At 38.9% G+C, this 15,599-nt stretch overlaps 1 protein-coding gene across 10 annotated transcripts in view; it reads left to right on the top strand.

The window, feature by feature from the left end:
* The first annotated feature begins 995 nt into the window (after positions 1-995).
* The window catches only part of PTBP2 (polypyrimidine tract binding protein 2), a 46,795-nt gene continuing 32,191 nt past the window's right edge, over positions 996-15,599 (top strand). For 6 of the 10 annotated variants that reach the window (XM_032117614.1, XM_032117613.1, XM_032117610.1 and 3 more), the window contains exons 1-3: positions 997-1,147; positions 2,728-2,758; positions 15,175-15,250. In XM_032117614.1, the coding sequence (XP_031973505.1) occupies positions 1,140-1,147; positions 2,728-2,758; positions 15,175-15,250 (115 nt within the window). In that variant the 5' untranslated portion in view covers positions 997-1,139. Of the gene's footprint in view, positions 1,148-2,727; positions 2,759-15,174; positions 15,251-15,599 lie in introns of all 10 variants that reach the window. The other 4 variants (XM_032117617.1, XM_032117616.1, XM_032117615.1 and 1 more) reach the window with 3 other exon arrangements.

Below are 15,599 nucleotides of genomic sequence, written 5' to 3'. Positions count from 1 at the left end.
GCAATCAAGTAATGGGCTATCTTCTCTGAACATATGTTTGAAACCAGTATTGCTAGATCAAAATATTGAAATCACAGAAGATACTTTGAATACTTTAAAACATTCTTCTGGATTTTGGATCTTACAGGAACATTTGGATCACGTTTTCAAATTTTCTTTCATAGTGACTTTTTGTTTGAATGCAATTCAGGATTTTCTCATGCACAGCTGAGTCTTCTAGAAAATCTGTATCGAACATTTTAAGATATGTGATGAAATACTGAGATCTGGCAAAAAAAGAGAAAATGTGTGTTTCTTAATAGCCACGTATTTTGTACCCTGATGTGGTAAGTTTACAGAGAACCACGGACACACTGATTTCTGTGAAGAAAAAACCCAATTCACTGCAGCAGTTCCTTTGTACGTTCCTCATTATTTTTTATAAAGTGTTAGTGATCAGTTACATAATGAACTGTGTAATACAGGTTGTTTTCTGGGAAGCGACTGCGTAGCCGAGGGCAGCGACCGATGGGGACAGGGCTCCCTGTCGGGGCCGGACCCCGGCGGGGCGGGGTGCACAGCGGTGCCCGGGCCTCTGTGAACGTTTTTCCTGAGGAGAAAGGCCGGGTTCCCGGCGCTGGGAAGAGCTGGCTCCAAGCGCGGAAACTCTGCCCCTTCAACACGTGGGGTCCGGCGCCTCAACGGCGGCCCGGGCGGGGCGGCAAGGAAAGCCCCCGCTGCCGCTGTGCCCTCCGCCGCCGCCAGCTGCGTGGGCGCTGCCGCTGCCCGCACCCCGCGCACTCCCGCAGCGGCGCTGGGGCAGGAGAGGCGGGCCGGGAGCGGGCCGGGAGCGGACCGGGAGCGAGCCCCGCTGCCGCCGCCGCCGCCGCCGCCCCTGTCCCCCGCCCCCCGCGGCGCAGGCTCGCGCCGCCTCACGAGCGGGCCCAGGCCGGGCAGCTGAGGGCAAAAGCTTCACCGGCGCGCACGGCGCATGCGCGTTTGGCCGGCGCCGGCGCCTGCGCGGTAGCGGAGGGGGACGCGGAGCGGAGCCCGGCACTCGGCAACGCTCGGCGGTTTCCGTGCAGGCCAGGCCGCCATTTTCTCTCAGCTTCCCCGTGCGCGGCTCCTGTCCCGCTGCCCGCGCTCTGTCCTGCTCGGCGATGGACGGGTGAGTGGGCACCGGGGCGCTGGGAGCGAGCGCACCGCCGCGCTTCTGCTGCCCGTCGGTGGTGGGACCTGTCCCGGTGCCGGGCGCTCGCTCGCTGTCGGCGGGCTACTCCGAGGGTGTGGGGAGCGGTGAGCTTCTCGCCGCGGGACAGCTGAAGCTTGAGGCCCCGCACAAGCTGGGAGCGGGGCAGGAGGGGGCTCAGTCTCTCCGTAACGTGGGCCCTTCTGTAGGGTCTCCCGTTCAAATCGCCGAGGGCTTTGGGCCGCCCCCTACTTAGGTCTAGTGCCCGAGACGCCGCGTCTCGATGTAGAGAAGCAACGCCATCTACCCTCATCCGTCCCCCCCAGAGCCTCTCCCTCCCTCCTTCTCCCTCGCCTTTGGCATCTCTCCCCCGGCCGGGGGTGAGGAGGGGCGCGCTGCAGGGCTCGGGTTTGTTTTGGAGCTGGCTGGAGGGGAGGAGCGATGCCAGCAGGAGCCAGATGTCGAGATCTTTTGTTTTCAGAACTGCCTAATAAGCCCTTCGGCTTTCCCCCCTCCCCAGGTGGAAAGATGCCTTTGTATATGCAGTGGACTGGCTGTAAAAACCAAAGAAGGGAAGGTTGGAAGGAGTCGGCCGTGTGGGACAGCGAGGGCTGGGATGGGCAGGCACTGCACGCAGGCCTGCTTTTTGTTGGACCTGGAAAATGGGGCTGCTGGCTGTAGCCTTCATCAGTGTAAATACAGCAACCTTCAGCTTCCAAATCTCTTATTAGGTTGTTTACTTTGCTTCAAACAGAAAAACCATCTCTTTGGTATGCTTTAAGCATATAACCTTTCAACTGTGAGAGTTCCAAAGGCTTTTTATGGTTGTGATTATAATGGTAGGAGTTACAAATCCTGTCTGAGAACTCTTGTCAGTAATGAGTACTACATTGTGGAATGCTCTCTCATATTGTTGGGGGTTTTTGTGTGTGTGTGTTTGTGTGGACTAAGGTTTCTTTTAGGATTGTGGTATACACTGTGAGTGATGATGTCACAACCTCTAAGAAAAAGATTTACCTAGACATACCTGTTGCAGCATTTTGCATAGGTGTACCTCTTTAAATTTCGTATAGGTGTAGCTGCCAATGCGTTGGTTTTTTTTTTTTTTTCCAAGCTAATTAACAAAAAAACAAAACCGGTTCCATTGCTCTGTGCTGTTCAAAGAGTAGGTCAGGCTATGTTGCTGAACTAGCTGTTTAGTTAATAGAGGTGTGTGAGAAGTTCTGTACTTACTTTTAAATTACTCTGTTCTCACCCTATAATCTCACGTAGTCCAGAAACCCGAGGTTCCTAAATAATTTCCTTGCAGCGCTGCACTGGAGTAACATTTACTTGAAACTTTGTACTCTTTGGAAAGGCCTATAAGCTATGGGAGCCCAGTGGCTTTTTAAAGTTTCTTTTGTATTTCAGTCCTGCACGTTATTTGAACATAGTTTCTTGCTCAGGGTGGTTGTTGCCTGTTTGTTTCCTCACTGTTTTGTCATTTGAATACACTGAAAAGTTGGGTTTGTGAGGATAAATTGATTGACTTCTGTTCTTGTTTTTTTCTTTTTTTACAGCATTGTCACTGATGTTGCAGTTGGTGTGAAGGTAGGATTTACACTTAAATAAGGGGGCAGAGTGCTGATACAAAATTAACTACTTTGAGCATCAGTAATTGCATGTTGGAATATTTTAGCTGGTCATTGTGAGCTGATATCTTGTCAGCCGTATATGCTTTATAAACAAAAATCTCTAGGGGTAAATTGGAGGCTCTACACAAAAGACTTTTCTAGGCACTGAACTGTAAACAGTGCTTCTCGATTAATGTAGTGGTGTCAGCCTCTTGTTTTAAAACTTGATTTTGCGTATATTTTCCGAAACAACACTCTCACATTGTTGCATGGGAACTGTAGAAGTCATGCTTTTTTCTGTCCCTCCCCCTCCATTTTTCAAAACAGTTCTCACTGAAGTTAAAAAAGAAGTGACTATCTGTAATTGGACACAAAAAATGGGAGCTAGAATTTGTTAGGTAGACGCAAAAGAAGGTGTTTGCTTTGCTGTACTTTTTATTTCTGAAGTTCAGTTAAGAATTTATCATATTTTTATAACAAGCAAAGGGCTTCCAAATAGCTGTTAATTTACTGTTCATTTTGCTTTTTTTATTCAAATCTGTCACAGGAATTAGATCAGTACTACGTAGTAGCAGAGTGAGAAATAATGTTTATGCAAAGATATATGGGACAAGAGAACCTCAAAGAATGCATGAGAGCAATTCTATTTCAGTGGTAGAAACACAGGTTTTGTAGTGCATACAGTTAACTCTTCACATTTGTTCAGGGACGTTGTAGCTTGTGCTACGTACCTGCCTTTTCACCTGAAGCTGATCTGTGTTAACTGCTTGCTAAGCCCAGCTTTGTCTAGTAAGGCCCAGTTGCTCAGATTCAGTATTGGTCCTGCTGGATTTGGACTAGTTCTTACGTAATACAGCCAGCCTGTAGATACGGCAGCTGTTCTGTCAGATGTACCTATATAATGTTTCTGGGTAAGCTTGCTTCTAGGAAGAGCTATAAGAAGTCAGTTACATAGATTTTGGACCCATCTGGCTCCAGATGTTCTTGCAGTATTGGAGACAAGCTTAAAATCATTCTCTAAATCGTGAGTAAAGTGTAGTTATTAAAGTACTTCTGTGGGAGCTAATCACAATAGAAATATGAACTGACATGATTATTTTTCTGTTGCCTGGGAGGACAAAGTGTTTACTCATTAAAACTTAGCAATGTATTTAGTAGTTTGAAGGAATACCTGAGGATGTTCCATGTCTTTCAGCAGCAGGCTGCTCCACATACACAGCTTTGGGGCAAAAAAAATAAAATCATAAATTGCCCGTAGTCATGTCTAGCAAAGAAGTAGTTTCAGGTAGACCATGTATTACTTGGATCTTAAATTCTGACATTTCTCACTTCAGGAGAAGTAAATGGATTCAGTATCCCTTTCAGCCTTTACTGTGAGCAACTTCAGTCTAGGAGAATTTCAGTGTTATGAAATATGTCCTAAGTGGATAATGCAGTTTTGGAACCAAATTTTAAGATACTAGCCAGACAATGAAAGAGAGATGCTTCAGATGACATAACTCCTTCTTTCTGTTGATTGTAGAAGTTATATTATGAATATAAAAAAGAAGGCAAGATAAGTATTGGAGGCAGTGGTTAAGCTAAATACAAGGAGAGGCTCAGAAGTATCAAAAAGTTGTGCTCTTTGCCATGTAAAATGGACTTGCTGGCTGGTTTTTAAAAGAAAACAATCTGTGTGTGGAAGTAGCTTAGATAAATAAGGATGATGGTATCCTGAAGAAAGCTGTTAAATATGGGAGGAATAACTGGATTATATTCTGGAGCTTCTGTAATTATCTCAAGATACTAGTAAGAATGGAAAATGGGATTTCTGTCTAATTGAGGTATACAGTGTTCCAGCTTCATTTATGTTTTGTGGAAGGATATGTGAAACAAAAGGACATGTTTGTCCTTATGTTCTCTGGTGACTATTCATTGCTTTTGATGGACTGATGTGTTAAAGTTGAGGAATGTTTTGCCTGTCAAGTGTATGTGAACAACTGGGATGAATCATCTGGCCTTCCCTTGCCTGTCATCTTTTTCATGGGGTGCCGTGGGAATGTGTAGGGAGTCAGTTTTGAATCCAAGGACTTGCATTAGCATTATTCTTCCAACACTGCTTTTATTGTGACTGGATAGTCATTGGATGTGGGCAGGGATTTACATGTGAGAAATCACCTTATGCAGAATAATTTTTTTACTCATTGCTTTCTGAGATTTTTCATTTACAGTGTATATGCTAATCACCTGCAAAACATGTTTGTGATATACTCAATTATACTTGGAGAAATGGATTGTGACATATGACTCTTCTGTTTGGAAAATCAGCTTTATTTTATCATCATTAGTCATGTCAATACAAATTTGAAAGTTATATTAACTGTTGTCTGGCAGATTGTTCTCTTAAACAGAAAAGTGAACGTGGTAGTTATGTTTTTAAACCCATTCATAAAAGAGTAAGAGAAGTTAACTACTGTAGTCTGGGTATTGTCTTTCAATTAAAGGAGGGCTCTTTAGCTTTGGGGACTGCATGTGGTCAAGGCAAGTAAAAAGTATAAGGACTGCTTCCTTATAATGTTTTATTAACAGTTTTATAATCTGAGTTATCTACAAATGAGGGATACATTTGAAACTGTTACCATTTATTTGTACTGTACACTTGATTTGATTTAAAACATTTTTGTTCATCTGATGTTCAGTCTTAATTCTATTTACATGTTGAGTCACCAGAAATTAACACCAGAAACCGATACAAAACATAAAACTTAAAATGGAGGTGGAAAAAATGACAAATACAACTTGAGAACTTGGTTTACATAGAGTAAATGTGGGGATTTGTGTGACTCAAAATATGCAGTGGGAACACGCTTCCTAGCTCAAATCTGTCAGAGCAGCAGTGTGCTTTAATTTCTGAAAGCATTAGAACATGTCACAACCCAGTCATCTTGTAAGTACATATGAAATAAATCATACTTGATTTGGTCTGTAATGTCTTGTTTTGCTTACCTAGAATTCATGGAGGCAGGGAAATGTCACTGCACACAGTTCACCCTTACATTACATTTTGCAAAATGCAAGAAAGAGTGAGCCTTAGCTCTCTGTCTGATGCTAATTTGTGAACTTGTGTTATATATAAGCAGTTTGTGTAAAGTATACTTGAATAGAAGAGAGCTGAGGAGCTGAGAAGAGAGCTGATAGTATTTACACAGTTCATCAGTTTTTAAAACATTTTAGTTCCTTGAAGAAATTTATACATTTTATAGATTCCTTTATGTGTGGCTTCAAAAAATTGTCATATCATATAAAATGTTTGCTTTTTCTTTTTAAAAAAGTACATTACAGCTGCTCTGTTCTTATTACATCAGGTCCTTAGTTACTCTCTGGTTGTATATTTTTGAGCATCAGCATCTAATAACTGTACTGTGAATTGCTCTCTTGTGCTCTCTTTACAATTAAAATACTTTAATCTTGATAACTGATTTGGCACTTGGTGTGATAGGGCCTTTTTCAGCCGTTGAATGCATGAAGTGTATAATGTATCTTTCCTCTGGAGTAATTAAAAGAATCTTTGGAGGGGTGTAAAACATGATGCAAGGAATATATGTCACATAGGTGTAGGGAATAACTTAGGTGAACTTGGGGTGCACATTGAGGCTGATGTCTCCTATTGTATTTCAGTGTCTGCCACTTCAGTCTAATGGATGATCTTTCTCCTGGAAGGGATGGGTAGCTGTGCAGTAAATGGGGCCTGAACAATTGAGTGACTCATTTTGTGTATCTGCATGGCATGTTTCACAATGGCTGAGGTGTTCTATCTAACAGGAGAAAAGAACCAGCCATTTCTTCTTGGATGCATTATTTGGTACACAGCATTTGGGACATTTTTGACCTTCCTGACAGTGTTTTGGACACTGGCCAAAAACCAAGTTTCAGCTGCCAAGTGTGGACAGCCCTAGTTATAGCCAGGAGGGAAAAACTCATTCCTATAAACACAGTTTTGTAATGTTTAAAGATGTGGAGATGGCCTTCTTCACCCCAAAGTCAGGGCTTCAGCCTTTGCAGTGTACTTGAGAGAATTGGTGGTGTGTATTTAGTTGGTTTTGTTTGGGATGGGTAGAAGATGCTAAGAAACACTGTCCTAGTACTTTCTAAGTTTTGCAAACAGTAAAGTATCACTAAGTCCTCCTTTTTCCTGATTGCTGAAACTTAACATGCAGGAATATAGTAGTATGGGGGAAGAGCAGTAGCTAAAATCTGATAGAGAGGAACTGATGGAGAAGGGGGAGAGAGCACAAAGTAGCATTGTGTAAATACTCTTGAAGCACTTTGGTTTTTTAACTCAGATTCTGAGGAGTAGCCTTCTCTTCCAAAATTACAGAACTCTGAACCCTTTTTGCTAGTAATAACTGAGAATTTCTTCATGGTGGAAACCAGGAGATACTGTAGATATGCTGCGACTTTTTGTTTCAACTGTATACTGTATAATGAAAATGGGATTGAAAAGTTAGATTCTAGCAAGTTGTCAGATGATAAATTTTTCGACTTGTAAAATTTAGTCTAAACTTATTTCAGAAGCCTGTTGCTATCGGTTTTTTTCTCTCTGAAATTTTTTGCCTTCACTTGTAATTTTGGCTACTTAAAAAGAAGGGAGTGGTAGGATAAAAAATTGATTTATTCATACAGGCAAATGCCCATGTTATGGTCTGTTTCACTTAAAATGTTAGAATTGGAGTTTTGAGCTACCCTTGCATAGGGTAATCATTAGTAGATTGCTAGTAGATGAGACAAAGATGCAGTGATATGAGAAAAATGGGTTGTTTGTGAATTGGATGTGTTTTAATCTTGTGTTTGCTATGATAATGTTTTTAGACAACCTTTGTATTCAATAATACTTAGTAGTGATAGCAGCAGTAAACAGGAAAAAAAAATGTGTGTAACATTATAGCAGTCAAGTAAGACTGAAGTCTGACCGTGTTCAAAAGTTTAGAACTGGCATCTGAATTTGTCTTTTCAGAAGTGGTATGGTTAACATGTCCATAGTGACAGAAGATAGCTTCTTACAATGAAAGCTGTCTGTTAACAGTAGAGATATCTGGTAACAGTAACTTCTATAAATTGACTCTGTTTGAAATGGCTTTCATATTTATTCTCAGAACAGCTGATTCCAGTTCATTTTTTCTTTGTGCCTTTGGGGTTTTTTGTAATGCTCTTTCTGCTACTTTAATATATGTGGAAAAAGTAAGGAAAGCTGAAAATGGAAAGAAAGGAAGTGCATTGAAAATTAGTTTGTTCTCTGTAGTAAGTATGCAACAGCGTAAGGAAGCTCTAGTATACTTACTTGATATGTTTTGATATCTTTTCACTAACTGAAAATCACCTAGTTTTCATTTGTAGCAGAACACTTAAGTTTGCATCTTAATTGAGGAGTTGTACAGAGAGAAATGCAATCACCTGCACCACCTCTGAAAACATGCACTAATACCAGCATGAAAATACCTTTCCCATTTCCTAGAGCTTTGGGCCATGTTTTCACAAGCGAATCAAGTTGCATTCCTTTTTTCTGTCACTGTAATACTTGTGCAACAGATGTTTAGGTAGCCAATTCACAAACCTCTCTTGTGAACTTAACCAGGATAAAGCTGAGCTGACACAACAGCAAGCTGCATCTTTTTACTCAGGTTTGTACCAAAGCATTGTGATTGCATAAGTACTTGTAACTTTATACAGTTATGAAGGACAGAATATGAACAAGTTGCTAAGGTCAGGGAGAAGGTAGGATTCTTGCTTTTGGTGGTAGTTGATTCAGATGAGGTTGTGGTTTCACAAGCTGTTAATGGGACTGTGATGTTGGATTTAGGGGTTTGGGTATTTTTTATAGCTGCAAGTACATGTAGCCATGTTTGGCTTTTCATAAAATCAGTTTTTCTGTGAATGGGTAACACGAGTATTGAGTTATAGACAAAATAGCATTACCACTTTTAATTTATTAGTGAAAAATAGGAGATAACGGAGTAGAAAATACCTTCCATGTAGATCACATTTTGAGGTGTAGAAATTGCTACTGAAGGTGCCATGGTTCTTGGGAAGGCAGAGGACACATCCAGGTGGTAGCTCTAGTGAGTTGTTCTCACCTACTCTAATTTACTACCAGTAATGTGCAGCTGTTAGAGAGTAGTACTTTCTTTCCTGGTAAAAGTGGAATCGAAAGTCTGAAATGTTGGAATAAGTTGTCTTGTTAGTTTACTTCTCTTGGGTGTTTGAAGCATTGACTTATATTAGAAGAGATTCTTGCCTGCAGTCTTTCATTACAATTGAAATTTGGAAGTTTCCAAATGAGGCTGTGTGACATGGTGTAAATTGAAATTTGATTCTTTACTCTTTGGCTTTTTGGTTTAATAGTCCGTCTTGATCTTCTGGGGCTTTGAGAAATTTGTTTCTTTTCAACACTGTGTTTTGGGAACCTGGAGATTTTTCAGGGACATTGGGTTTTGTTAATCTGGAAGACTTTTCAAATTCCCTTGATTGCTCTCTCTCAATTTCTACAAAATTTGTGTGTTTTTGTTAATGTTTTATTAATTTTCTCCTAGCTCCTTTCTTAGTGAAAAATTGAGAGTGTTAAAATGGCAAGTTAGTTGTTAGGCTATACAAACAATATATCCTTGGCTGAGGAGAATATGAAAATAATTGAAGTAGGGTAAAAAAGAATGTATAGAGAGAGTAAGTATGTAAAGGTCATATTGTATACAGTTAATACTGAATGAAAAGCAAGTGATGTTACAAGTAAGTTATTAAGCACCCATGGAGTTCACCACCCTAACTGATAAGATTTCATGCCAATATAGTTAAATAGTGTATTCTTAAAAAAAATTCAAATAGGTGTACTCCTTGCATGTGAGGTTCTAATGAAGTGATAACATGTGTATAGTTAAACTGTACACTTTGTAAAATACTTAAGAACCTGCATGGAGTTTCTGTTGTATATGTAGACTTAGCTTGTCCTGTCCTGAAATTAGGTTTCTTTTTCCACAGAAACCTTATAGGTCTTCTGTGATCCTATACGTATGAGAGGTGTAACAAATTCCTTAGGGTAGTTTGGCTTATGTGTTTTGACAATTGTGCATGTAATCAGAGCATAAGGCAGATCAAGTGTTTTTTTGTCACAAAAGATTATGTGAGGGTATATTTATGTAGTGTTTCATATAAAAATTTATCATGTTAAAAATAAAGCATCCTTTGAATTCTGATCCATCACATGTAAACTGAACAAAGTTTATAAAGGCTGTGTTTGGGAGTTTAAAGTGCCTTGTTCTGTTGTTTCAAACATCCAGTCCCCAAAGTTACTTCAGATATCGAAGCAGTGTGTTTACAATGTGTAACTGTTAGAGGGGAATGTTTTAATGTCTGGGTTGAAATTGTCATGTGCTTATTCCTCTCCCAAACCATCAGGTTTCTGGCTCTTTCTTTTAAATTGTTCCCAGATGTTGTTAGAAATAAAGTGTTTTACAATGCTGTTGGATTTCCTTAAATCATGAGATCTGTCTCCTGGCTTGTCATACCCCTTGGGAAGTTCATGCCTGTAGGCTGAGAATGACTGTGGTAAATGTGCAGTGCAGCTAAAGTTCTCTTACTTATCTTTCATTTGGGGGGAAAGGAGGAGAGAAGGAAATGGGGAGGGCAGAAGCATCTTTGAGAGAGATTTGTAATACCAGCAAATATAAATACCACCAATGACAGTATTTGTAAGAAAGTGTATTTTTCAATATCTTTGAATGTCTTCTTTATATTTTCTAGTGGGAATTTAAGAAATTATTTTAGATGATACAAAGTGCAATTCTGTCACTTGTTTACTATTTCTAGGAATATAGTACTGCTTCTACACATGCTTCCAATAAGCTCTCTGTAATACACTGTTAGGTTAGGTATAGCCATAACTTCTGATCAGAGTCTCCACAGCCCTGAATTATTAGGAAAAAAGCTGATGTGTCTCTGATTTAAATAGTTGTCAGAAAGTATTTTGATGCATAAAAGAGTAAACCTTTTGGTAACTCTCAAGCCAAAGTTGTTACTCTCTGGTAGTACTTTAGATGTAATAAAATCTGGGGAATGTGTGAAGTATTTAAAGCCCGATCTGGAACGTGAGGAAAATAGTTGGCAAAGGCTTCTAAATAGTATATTTTTGATTAGCCTGGAAGGATAATATGACTGTAATGACTTCCTGAAATTACATAGCTGCATAATACAACCTGTGATAGCATGAAGCTTTATAGTAGTCTTTTATGTGGGGAAAAGAAATCTGAAATTCTGCTATGTAAATGCAACTTGTGTGGTGAGGGATTTTGAGTTAGCTGTAACTTAAAGCAAGGATTTAGGACATTATTTTGCTGAGCTAGGGGCTTCTTCTTTCTCTTTGTATAATTGACTTTGTAAATTGCAGGAGTGACAGTATATGAAATAACTATTCACTTAGGGGAATTAGCTAAAATATCAAAGTGCTGTCTTTAATTTACAGTATATAAAACAATTTTTGTATGTATAATTTTGAATTTTCACTTAGATATGCACTAAAAGTCTGAGTTGTCATATTTTTTGTCTTTTTTGAAAGTGGTCCTACGTGTCAGTTTTACCTAAATCCACTGATTAAAGCCATGCATTAAACATGATGTTTTCCCACCATGCATGGAAATGCTCTCTTGGGGTCATGGGGGGTGATAACATGGGCTTCAGTGAAAGGGCGGTATTGACTCTGTGACAAATTCTGGGTTCACTCACTGCAAGATGTTAGCTTGGCAATTCCCTTGTTTATTTTGTGTACTTGTATTTTGCCAGATGCTGATTTCATAAAGAAATGGTCTAGATATCTGATCTGAGTAGTTGTCAGGTTTTGTGGAAGATGAATGTAGATTAAGTGTAATTAAGACACTGGTAGGAATAGAAATACGGCATTGAAAACTTCTGCATGTTAGAAGATGACCTATTTATAGTATAATAGCAGTTTGTACTTACTTTGTTCTTAATAATCTCCTAGCCTCATGCTAAAATGGGTATTCAATTAGTCTCTACTGTGTTGCTATTGCAGTAACTTCCCTTTGCAGTTTATGGTGAAATATAATCATTGTGGTGTTTTTTTTATTTGTTTATTATTTTAACTTAGATGTGAATGTTTTTGCCGTCTCTATATTTGTGATCTTCAATATTGTTATGCCATCTCAAACTTGCTTTGATTCTTTAGAACACAGCAATTTGCACAGACAGGGAAAAAGAGTTAAGTGAACATTGCTCTGGGATCTTCCTTTCTTGAGTCTGATTCTCTGTGAAACTCAAAGATCTGAGTTTGGTTTCCTTAGCTCTGAAACAATCAATACAATTACCTAATTTAGTTCAAAGGTTTGTTTTGTACCATTCAACTAGCAGAACTTCTGTGCTTGAGACTAATTAAATATTCAAGATGCTTGGAAAATTGGTTATGATTTTGAAATTCATGTATGACATAGCAGAGTGATGGAAAGCTTTGCTCTTGGAGAAAGATGTCAGTCCTTTTTGGCTTAGCACTCTCTAAAAGAAGATGCACATAAAACCAAAACCAAGCACCCTAAACCACAAATCGAATAAAGCCTTATCTCTGCTGAATAAATGTAAGTAAAATAAGTATTTATGTCTATGTAATTCAGGAGGGATTGTGTCACACGGTGGTGCCAGTCTTAACAGCACACATTGGCTTACTTGAGGTGCTTATATGAAATTGCTTTACTAGACAATCAAGATCTTCAGATAGCCCTTTTGAAGTAAATCACAATAACCAGGCAGGTACTGGTTTTGATTTTGTAATTTAACCACTCTGTGTCCAAGTCCATCATGTTTTTTGCTGCATAGCTGGTTTTAAAGTTACATACTGAAATGAAGTACAGAAGGGTCCAGGCTGCTTAAGAACCAATTAGGAAAAATAACCATGTATATCCAATAGGATCATTACTCACACGATAAGAGGTATCTTTATCTTTGACCAAAAGCTTGGGAAATGTGTATGGGAGTGAGTTAGGAGAAGTTTGCTATACATTTCTGATTTCATGGGGTAATTGGAAGAATATTCCATGTATGAACGTGTACATCTGTGAATCAGACTTTTGAACACTAATTTATGCTGGTAAGACAAGTGTAGAATTTATGCTGCAGGCCAGTGTAAGAAATTCACGTTTAGTTTTCCTTCTGAAGCAACAATGTTAAAACTTTCAAGTGCAGTGACAAAATCTTGTTACTGACTATGAAGGTGTTAATGAAATGTAAAATGGTATGTTTGAAAATGAAGAGAGAACTGTTCATGAAACACAAATACAGGAACTGAATAGCCACTCTTTTGAGTAATTTGTGCTTCTTTTGGATTTTTCTGCTGTGGATTAAGAAATTAACAGCTTTTTTGAAAGCCTGATTTACTAGGAACCAGAAGTTTATGTAATCATTCTTGCAGTCTTTCATTCAGCAGTTGCTGTTGTAAGTAACTTTCTGAAGCTGAAGGCAACTCAAATTTGAGATATTTCGGAATTGTGAAGTTTCTACAGGTTTTGGGAAGAGCATTCATTTGGTACTGGGGTTTCTTCAGCTGTTTATGTAGTAACTACTGTACCATTGCAAATTGATGCTTGTCATACTAAGGGGGAAAAAAAGGCTGCTGAATGATCCTAATCAGCCAGACTATGAACAGATTCAGTGTCTGCTGCTACTTCTGCCTATTCAGCTGAGCTGGCCAGGCTGCAGACGGGCTCCCAGGCAAAGCTAGATGGGTAGCTGCAAGCAGGAGAAACTGCGCTTGCCGCTGAGTAACATAATGCTGCTAGTAATCTGCAACTTTGCAGTGTTCTTCCCTTGTGTATTATTGTTAGAAAAAATAGAGCATGAAAGAGAAAGAATGTTTCTATTTCAACTTACACTGAGTACTTGCGTATTATAGTAGAAAGCAATGTAGTTAGAATAACAGAGAGTTTCTATAACTTGTCTATGTTGTTTTTCAGTTCTATCTAGCTAAATTTTTTCTTAGTTAAATCTGATTAGAAATGCATCCTTACACTGAAAAGGACAAGACATGGTCCTTCTCATGGTCCTACCTAATCTTGGTATTAGGCATGAGGCAATTTTAAAGGAGCTCTGTTGCTGATTTGATAGGCACAGCTTTGTTTCTTGCTATGTACCCTTACAAGTTTAGAGCATTCAATAAACTGTAAAGAAATTCTTCAGAGCTGATGTTGAAAACCAAGTAAACTTTAATGGCTCTATGTGTGCATACACATATACAAACTTTAATGTACTATTCCCTGTGTGGACACAGATATAGTGCAGTATGATAAAAAGGTAGAGGTTTGATTTTTGTAAGTCTTGCAACTGTGCTGTCTATAAGGGTAATAGTCTCAGATTAATTTGTTACGAACTATTGAGGTGCCCTGTAAAACATATTCATTAACTATTCTTGATTCTCTTGTAGTGTCCACAACAGAATTAAACCCATTTATTTTCATAAGGATGAGTAGTAACTGTTTTTTTTCATCATTACCATTTTAGCAGTGATCAGTGACCTGGATTAGTCTTAAGGGTGCTGCGGAAATACTTCTGAAGTGGGAAAGAACCTATAAGAAATTAAATATAATATTCAAAGGATGTTTAAAATATTTTGTTTATTGAAAAATCACATAAAGATTTTGTAGGCTTTTTGAGAGATGAAATCTTGAGGGTGAGGGGTGTTGGGGCATAAAAGAAAAAAGAAAGAACAAGATAAAAGAAGTGTTTCTTCAGCTGCGTCAAATGCCCGTCCTACAAACAATTTGTGGAAAGGGTCATCTTGTATGTTTTCAATATAAACCCTCCTCTGATTTTTGCAGCCCACTTTTAAGTCATTCATTAATTGATATTTGTCATGGTTTAAGAATTACAATGAAGATGTAATTCCCTGCCCTAAATTGTGTTTTGCAGAAGAAATGGATGTCCCCAAAACTAAAACTGATTTTCCTGTGAACATTAAATCTTTTTTTTTTTTTAAATAGGGGTGTTAAGATTGAGCTAAACTCCATATTTCTACTTGCATAGATTTCCCTTGTAGTTTCAGCTAGATATAATAGTTTTATATATGTCTATTAAAATATTAAAACTTAATTTAAATGTTACTGAAGTAGAATAAATATATTTAATTATATTTTAATTTGAAATGCTGGACAAAATTATTGTTCAGCAGTTCTCACTGTACCCAGAGATGGCTTCATTTCAGTGGTGGGTTAAACAACTGTGCTTAAGCTGCTCTCATTTCAGATTGCCATGTAAATATACCGCTTTACTTAGATTTCAAGTTGTTGCACTTATCTGAAAAGAGGAAGTATCATCTTTAAAAATCACAAAATAGAGGAAAAAAATCTCTTACTGTCTCTTTCTTTTTAGAGAGGATCTGACGAACTTCTTTCAGGCAGTGTACTCAGTAGCCCGAACTCTAACATGAGCAGCATGGTAGTTACTGGTAAGTGATGCCCTTTCAAAGGAGAAATCTATAATTTATACTTGGACTCATTTCCTGTTTACAAGGGGAGAACACCGAAACAAGAATCCGTTGTGCTATAGGGGGATAAACTGCTGGCTTGTATTAGAATATAGTGACTTTGTATTTCCTACAAACCTTGAGTGTCTGAGAAGAATAATCCCATTAAAAAATAGGCAACTTTCAGATGTCTGTGCACTAAATTGTTGGTGGGTGATGGGATGAAAACGTACAGTTGTCTTGTACAGCTGCCTTTAAAGTAAGGGATCTCAACTGCCAAGCGAAGGTAAACAGCTTAACTCCTGTGTGACATCAACTTTTTTACACATGG

Source organism: Corvus moneduloides, chromosome 9, assembly GCF_009650955.1.
Source record: "Corvus moneduloides isolate bCorMon1 chromosome 9, bCorMon1.pri, whole genome shotgun sequence".
NCBI lineage: Eukaryota > Metazoa > Chordata > Aves > Passeriformes > Corvidae > Corvus > Corvus moneduloides.
This window is presented reverse-complemented; position numbering and strand designations above follow the sequence as displayed.